At 41.4% G+C, this 8,121-nt stretch overlaps 1 protein-coding gene across 1 annotated transcript; it reads right to left on the bottom strand.

The window, feature by feature from the left end:
* Window positions 1–6,278: 6,278 nt before the first annotated feature.
* Window positions 6,279–7,273, bottom strand: LOC138911561 (uncharacterized). The gene is made up of 2 exons (XM_070210920.1): window positions 7,186–7,273; window positions 6,279–7,141 (listed from the first exon to the last, which is right to left on the bottom strand). The coding sequence occupies exons 1-2, from the start codon at window positions 7,271–7,273 to the stop codon at window positions 6,279–6,281; spliced, it is 951 nt and encodes a 316-aa protein (XP_070067021.1).
* Between the last annotated feature and the right edge of the window lie 848 nt (window positions 7,274–8,121).

The following is an 8,121-nucleotide window of genomic DNA, read 5'->3' as shown; positions in this document are numbered from 1 at the left end:
TATAATTGCCATAGGAACGGTCGGACAAAAATAAAGCTGTTGCATGAAAAAAAATTTTGTTTTTCAAGATAGCTTGACCAAACTCGGCATTTATTAGTTTTAGTTTACTCCTCATATATATGCAAAATCCTATTAAGATCACACTACTATATCATAAAGCTGCCACTGGAACGATTAGTCGAAAATTAAGTTGTTATATGAAAAAACATTTTGGTTTTCAAGATACCAACCAACCTCGCTATTGATTAGTTTTACTATTCTCCTCATATATAGGGAAAATCATATTAAGATTGGACCACTATATCATAAATTTGCCATGGGAACGATTGTTCGAAAATCTGGTTTTTGATTAAAAACCTTTTTTGTTTATCAAGATATCGTGCCCAAACTCGGCATTAATTATTTTCCCTGTGCTTCTTAGATACGGGCAATGCACTAAAAGCACTAGGTCGAAAATTAAGTTGTTGTATGAAAAAAACTTTTGTTTTTAAAGATATGTTGACCAAACTCGGCATTTAGTAGTTTTACTATACTACTCATATATAGGCAAAATCCTATTAAGATCGGACCACTATATCATATATCTGGCATAGGAACAATGGGTCGAAAACTAGGTTTTTGATTAAGAACCATTTTTGTTTATCAAGATATCTTGCCCAAATTCAGCATTAACTATTTTCCCTGTGCTTCTTAGATACGGGTATAGTACTATAAACATCATGAAATGGTTGGGTCTGCAAGGGTATTAGATCTTCGGCATGCCGAAGATAGCCTTTCTTTCTCGTGAATAAAACTTTATAGAAGTCCCTCTTTAAGTTGCACTCAACATATGTCAAAACTCGCTGGATCGGAACACTATATCATCTAGCTACCATAGGAACGATCGGTCAAGTATTAAGTTTTTGTATGCAAAATTCTATTAAGATCGGAGAACTATATCATATAGCGGCCATATGAACGATCGGCCGAATATTTTGATGTGGTATTAAAAAACATTTTGTTTTTCAAGATAATTTGACCAAACTCGACATTTATTAGTTTTTCTATACTTCTCATGTATATGCAAAATCCTTTTAAAGTCGGACCAGTATATCACATAGCTGCCATAGGAACGGACGTAAATTAAGTTTTATGAAAGAGCATTCGGGTTTTAATGATATCTTACCCAATCTTGGCATTTATTAGTTTTACCAAAGACAATATAAACACTAAGATGAGTAACGCCTAACAACAAAATGCTACTATGCAGCTTGATTTTTTGAAAATTGAGAACGAAACGATATCTGAAGCATTGCGCTCTTACAGCCGAGAGAACGAAAAAGCTAAAAATAGAATTTGCTCTCAGCCTCGGCTCTATGAGGGCCGCGCAAGTAATTATGCTGGTATGCGTGTGAATATACATACATAATATTTGAATGTGTTGTTATCCACTGCTCTGGCAAAGTCTCTGTCTGGCAAAGAAACAATCTTCTGAGTTTTTTAGCGCAGATCACGACCTACCCAAAATTTCTGTTGATATATGAATGCATTTTGTGTACTGAGGTTGGCTCCGTACAAAATATGTATTTTTAAGTCGATGCAAATATTTATGTAATTTTTTATATTTGAAATTATTAATTAAATTATTATTATTTTTAAGTAATACAAAATAAACTAAGGAAATAAAAGTGCAAATTTGTTGTTTTCAAAGATAAATTTAATTAATTTTTTTTTATTTTATTTTATTATTTTTTGTTCGAAAGTACCCAGGGAACACCCCGAGGAGGCCATTATAATTATAATTGGTTAATAACCAAATATGCCCTTCGAGTTAACTTGAAATGTAATTGTATTTTCTCAATTGGAGAAAAAAAATAATATTAATTTAATTTAAAGAAGTTATGTAAATATATGCATCGACTTAGAAATACATATTTTCTGCGGAGCCACAAAATGCATTCATATATCAACAAAAATTTGGGATAGGTCATGATCTGCGCAAGAAAACTAACAAAATTAATTTCTTGCCAGCTAAAGCCAGAGAAGTGAATAACAACACATACATACATATTTTAAAGTTCTTTTGCATGTAAAATTCACCCATACAACCAAATGTGCACGCTCGCTATTGGCTGAGACAAGAACTTTTTTCGAGCATTCACTGTCAAAAAAGAAAAGTGAAATCAATCTATGTGTGCTATTTTCCTTACACAGTTATTGCGCAAGAAGCGCCTTGTGTATAAATTATATAAGTTCTTAAATTAAGCATGCATTTCATCGACAAAGCACAAGCACTTTGCGTTGATCGTAAGCTCTAAACTTTTTCGCTCAATGTACTTCGAAAACGAAGCGACGCAAAGGAGCATTGACCAGCTTTGCTGAAGGCAGGTTGGCGACTAACTTCGTAGCTCGTGTCAGCATCAGCAAACCGCGACTTCGGCATTGGTTCGTCTGGTCTTTGGAGAACGAACAACCAGTCAGCAGGCATGCCGTACGAAGCCTCAAGAGCCAGATGAAAGGCCCGGCTAGAAATTTTGCGACGCATTCAAATGTATGGGCGTTACTCATCTTAGTGTTTATATTGTCTTTTGTTTTACTATACTCCTTAAATAAATGCATAAATCCTATTTAGATCGGAGTACAATGTCATATAGTTGCCATAGGATCGAACCGTCGAAAATTAAATGGTTGTCTGGAAAACTTTTTTGTCATTCAAGATATTTTGATTAAATACGGCATTTAAAGACCACTTTGCTCCCTTCATTTTTTCAAAATCATATATCTGCCCTAGGAACGATCGTTCGAAAACCAGGTTTTTGATTAAAAATCTTTTTCTAACCTTGCAGAGGGTATTATAATAATGTGGTGGAATGTGTATCGCAAAGGAACGATCGGTCGAAAATTAAGTTGCTTTCCTATGGCAGCTATATCCTAATAGGATTTTGCACATATATGAGGAGCATAGTAAAACTAATAAATGCTGAGTTTCGTCAAGATATCTTGAAAACAAAATGTTCTTTCATACAACAATTAAATTTTCTACCGATTGTTCTTATGGCAGTTCTATGATATAGTGGTCCGATCTTAATATGATTTGCATTTGTATGAGGAGTATAGTAAAACTTATATATATTGAGTTTGGTCAAGATATCTTGATAAATGAAATCTTTTTTCATACAATTACTTAATTTTCGACCGATCGTGCCTATTGTTGCTATATGATATAGTGTACCGATATTATTAGAATTTTGCATTTATATGAGGAGCATAGTAAAACTAATAAATGTCGAGTTTGGTCAAGATCTCTTGAATCGTTCCTATGGCAGCTTTATGATGAAGTTTTCCAATATTTTTATGTAGTAGAACTAATAAATGCCAATTTTTGTTAATATTGCTTGAAAAACAAAATGTTTTTTCTTAAAACTTAATTTTCACCGATCGTTCCTATGGCAGCAATATGATATATTGTACCGTCTTAATAGAATTATCCATTTATATGAAAAGCATAGTAAAACTAATTAATGTCGAGTTTGCTATATGATATAGTGGTCCGATCCAGCTGATTTTGACTTTGAGGGACTTCTAGTTCGCATAGAAACAGACAGACGGACAGACGGTCAGGCGGACAGAGGAACATGGCTAAATCGTCTGGGCTATTGATGTTGATCAAGAATATATATACTTTGTGCGGTCGAAGATGTCTCCTTCTATGCGTTACACATGTCACGACAAAATTATAAAACCCTCTGCAAGGGTATAAAAAACGAGATAGAAAGGCTATCTTCGGCACGCCGAAGATCTAATACCCTTGCAGGCCTAACCTCTTCATAACGCTTATAGTGCAATGCCCGTATCCAAGAAGCACAGGGAAAATAGTTGATGTCCAGTTTTGGGCAAGATATCGTGAAAAACAAAACTTTTTTTTCATTCAACAACTTAATTTTTCTTAATTTTCGTTCCTATGGCAGCTATATTATATAAGTGCCCGATCCTAATAGAATTTTGCATGTATATGAAGAGTATTGTTGGCACCGAGACTCGTGCCGGGGCGCGTATTCGACAGGGACTTCTAGCGTCGAAAGAAACAACTCGATTCAATTCGATTCGTATGAGGCGGTACGATATAATATAATTCGAACGCTGACTTCTTTATTATTTTTTCATTATTTAACAACCTATATTTTACATGATTATGAGACTTACATTCGTGCTCCTCACGCGCTTCTATTCTCTTTCACTTCTGCTCAGCTGCAAGCACAAAACGAAAATGAACCTCGACAAAAATGCAGCTTGTGCAGCTGCGTGCGATCGACTTATCATGTAAAAACTAATTCTAACGGTGCGATTCCAGTGTAAGCAGCGAGAGCTGCTTACAGAAAAAATGCGAGACCCAGTAGAACTTAGTCAACAGCTATTTTCACTTCGCCCCGTAACATTCCCCACCCCGTAATTCACGAACGTCAAGCTTAGCTAGCTTGACGGCGGGGCGAGTAATAATTCCATCGGCGATTCGCACCACGGCACTTCGGACCTGGCCATCCTTTGAATGGTGCACGTCTACAACCACTCCTCTTGTCCAACAGTTTCGCTTGGCACCGTCGTCATAATAATGACGATGTCGTCGACTGATATTGGTTCGAGTGGCGGTTGAAACCACTTAGTACGTCTGGTGAGTGTAGGCAGATACTCGCGCAGCCATCTCTTCCAAAATTGGTCAGCCAATTGACTGGCGACTCGGAAGCCTCGTGCCAAGCTAGCTCCGCCTTGCTCCCGTAATCCTCACGCAATCCGATTGAATGACCTATAAAAAAATGATTTGGAGTCAGGGCTTCGGACTCAGATGTCCCCAAGGGAACATAAATGAGTGGCCTTGAGTTGAGCACGCATTCTACGTCAGCCAATGCTGCTCGTAGCACCTCGTAACCCAGAGGGCGGCAGAATTTCCGACAGTATTGACTTTGTAGAGCGCACCATTCGTTCCCACGATCCTCCCATGTGGGGTGATCCTGGCGGGATAAAGGTAAACTCGAGTTCTGGGTACTGTCGCTCGATCAGAGCCGGCGATATACGTTCAATTTCATCTTTTAATACTCTGCTAGCGCCTCTGAAATTTGTGCCATTGTCCAACAGCATGCGGCGGGGCAGCCGCGTCTGGCCACGAACGACTTCAGAACGCAAAAGTATGAGTCCAGGTGAACGGCGCGCACCGTGAGGTGCCGTATATGTGAACGGTGGAGTATAGGGCGATAATAGTTCGATTGGCAGGTCGCCCATCCCTGGCGGCTTAGGGCGGACGCGTCGTATGCGGCACGCTGGGCAGGTATTGGAAACTTCTCTCATCAAAGCTAGTAAGCCACAAACCAAGTACCGCTGCCGCAGTTCATTTACGACGATTTCGTTGTGCAGGTGATGATATCTGCGGTGATAAAACTCAACCAGCAGATACGTCAATTGATGTCGTCTTGGCAGAATTATCGGGCGTTTTACGCAGACTTCGACTCCTATATTGTCTATCCGTCCTTTAATACGTAGAATGCCCGAGTCATCCACATAAGGGGAGCACTTAAACAGGAAGCTTTTGCGATCGGTTAAGCGGCGCCCCGACCTTAAGCAGGTGATCTCACTATAAAACTCGTCTTCTTCTCCATTTCATTGCTTCTTTTAAGGAGCAGCGTCTTCTGCAGATCCAGTCCTCCGTCCAATCTGACCTTCTTAGTAATATTCCGTATGAAATCCAGTACGCATAGCTGTAGGGCTCTCAATTTTCTAGTTTGCTGAAACGCTGCAGATCCGGCAGAATACATCTCCAGGACGACGTGTCATTGGGTTGTTCTTCAGCATGGTACATGTTTAATGCAGGGCCTATTTCCGAATATGGCCACTGCGATTCTTCTAGATACAAAAATGGTGGTCCATTGAACCATTGAACCTATCCGAAGGGCTATGAATTGCTGGAACTTTCGAGCATTCGAACGGGTCCAGTAGAGCACATCCTTTGAATCTGTCCAGAATGTTCGTGTATGTATGCGTACCGACATTTCCTTTTGGATACATTTGGCCAGTCTCAAACCTAAGACCGCGGCCATCAGTTCCATTCGAGGTATGGACACGGGCTTTAGGGGTGCTACTCTCGTTTTCGAGGCGACCAAACTGCAATGTACTTGGCCATCAAGTTCAGCCCGCAAAAATACAACTGCGGCGTAAGCATTCATACTGGCGTCAACGAATGTATGCATCTGCACAGCCTGGGCTCGGCTCACCCACTTCATGCACCGTGGAATGCGGACGGCATTCAAATTTTAAAGTAGATCAAGCCAGTGTTGCCAATCGGCTTCGTCTTCGTTGGTAAGGTCGTCATCCCATCCGATATTGGATCGCCATATGTTCTGAAGGATGATCTTAGCGCGTATATTAAAGAATCCTAGCAGCCCGAGCGGGTCGAAAATAGACATGATCACACTCAGAACACGTCTTTTAGTTGGGCGCTCCTTAGATGCCTTCGCGAGCAAGTTCGGCGTCACCACAAACGTCAACAGATCTTGTCCAGGTACCCACCACAGGCCTAAGACCTTCTCTTGCGCTTCATCCTGAGCGCTGATACGCTTGTCCAACTCCTCACAGTCGTCTTCCAGCGCCTGTATAACTTGCTTCGTTTTTGATGTCCAGCGGCGCATCTCAAAGCCGCCACTAGCATGAATCCTTTTAACAGTCTCAGCTAACTGTATCATTTCAGCTCCAGTATCCACCGACTGCAGCCAGTCGTCGACAAATGTGTTTTCGCAAATCGCCTTTACGGCATCCGGATGCTCCGCTACAAACCGCTCGGCATTGCGATTCTTGACGTAATTTGCTAGAGCTGGCGAGCAGGATGCTCCACGCGTCATGACTTGCATAACGTATGATTCGGGGAAGCGTGACGAATCTCCATCACGCCAGAGAAACTTCTGTGCCGGTGGGTCTTCTCGGCGCACCTTGACTTGATGAAACATTTCCCTTATGTCGCCGGATACTGCGATAGGACGCTCTCGGAAGCGTATTAGCACCCCCATCAAAGATGCTAGTGTATCTGGACCTTTCAACAAACAATCGTTCAGCGACATGCCACTCACTTTGGCAGCCGCATCCCAAACCAGGCGCGTCTTTTTCTTGTTCGGATTGGTGACTGTAAAGATAGGAAGAAACCACGATGTACTGTTAGCTACTAACTCACTATCCTTCGGCGGATATATCCCTTCTGTTTGTAATCGTGCATCGTGTTCATCATGAACTCTTTCAGTGCTGGGTCTTTTGACATCTTTGCCTCTAAACATTTCAGGCGCTTAACAGCCATCTAATAAGAGTCTGGCAGGTGCATGCGATCGAACCTCCATAACAGTCCGGTCTGCCAGCGCTTTTCGTCTTCCAGATAGGTTGTTGTTGCCTCCATAATCTGCATCGAGCGTTCGTCCTCTTTGGATCTCAGCGGATGTAAGGAAACGCTCACACCTAGTCACTCAATTGAAAAATAGTTTTTCAGAGCTTCATCCATCCCTTGCGCCGCACTGCACTGGCAAATGTGTAGCAGCCGAGGCGTGGTGCTGTCTCCCACAATGGAGCGGCCATATACGGCCCATCCTATTCTGCTTCGCACTGCTATGACGTCGTCGTTTTCACCTTCTCGTATCTCCAAGGGTGCAGTTATTTTGATATTGTCTAAACCAATGATAAGCTGAGCCTTGACATTGTTATACGGCAGAATAGGAAGCGTAGATAAGTGCTTCCGAGACTTGAGCAACTGTGGCCCGATACTTTGCTCTGGTAAGTCCAAGTTCGCTATTGTTCGCACGTTTTTTAAGGCATACTGTATTGTGTTTTGGTCTGGAGCTGAAATGCTCACAGCCACGGACATCGACTCAGGTTCATTTTTGGTTATGTCCCCTGTCCATTTAAGACACAGCTGGGTCGCAGGACCATCTAATTCCAGCACGTCAGCAAGCGCTCTTTCTATAAACGTACACTCAGCTCCTTCATCCACTAATGCATATGCGCGCAGGCTTTTTGATTTACTATAGACCGTGATTGGAACATATCGAAACAGTGTCTTACTTGCGGAGCTGCCGTGAAACATAACGGCAGACTCACTTGCCTTAATCCGGTGGTTGC

This window comes from Drosophila virilis, unplaced genomic scaffold (assembly GCF_030788295.1).
Source record: "Drosophila virilis strain 15010-1051.87 unplaced genomic scaffold, Dvir_AGI_RSII-ME tig00001568, whole genome shotgun sequence".
NCBI lineage: Eukaryota > Metazoa > Arthropoda > Insecta > Diptera > Drosophilidae > Drosophila > Drosophila virilis.
Note: the sequence above shows the minus strand (reverse complement) of the source record. Positions and strands in the feature narration are given on the sequence as shown.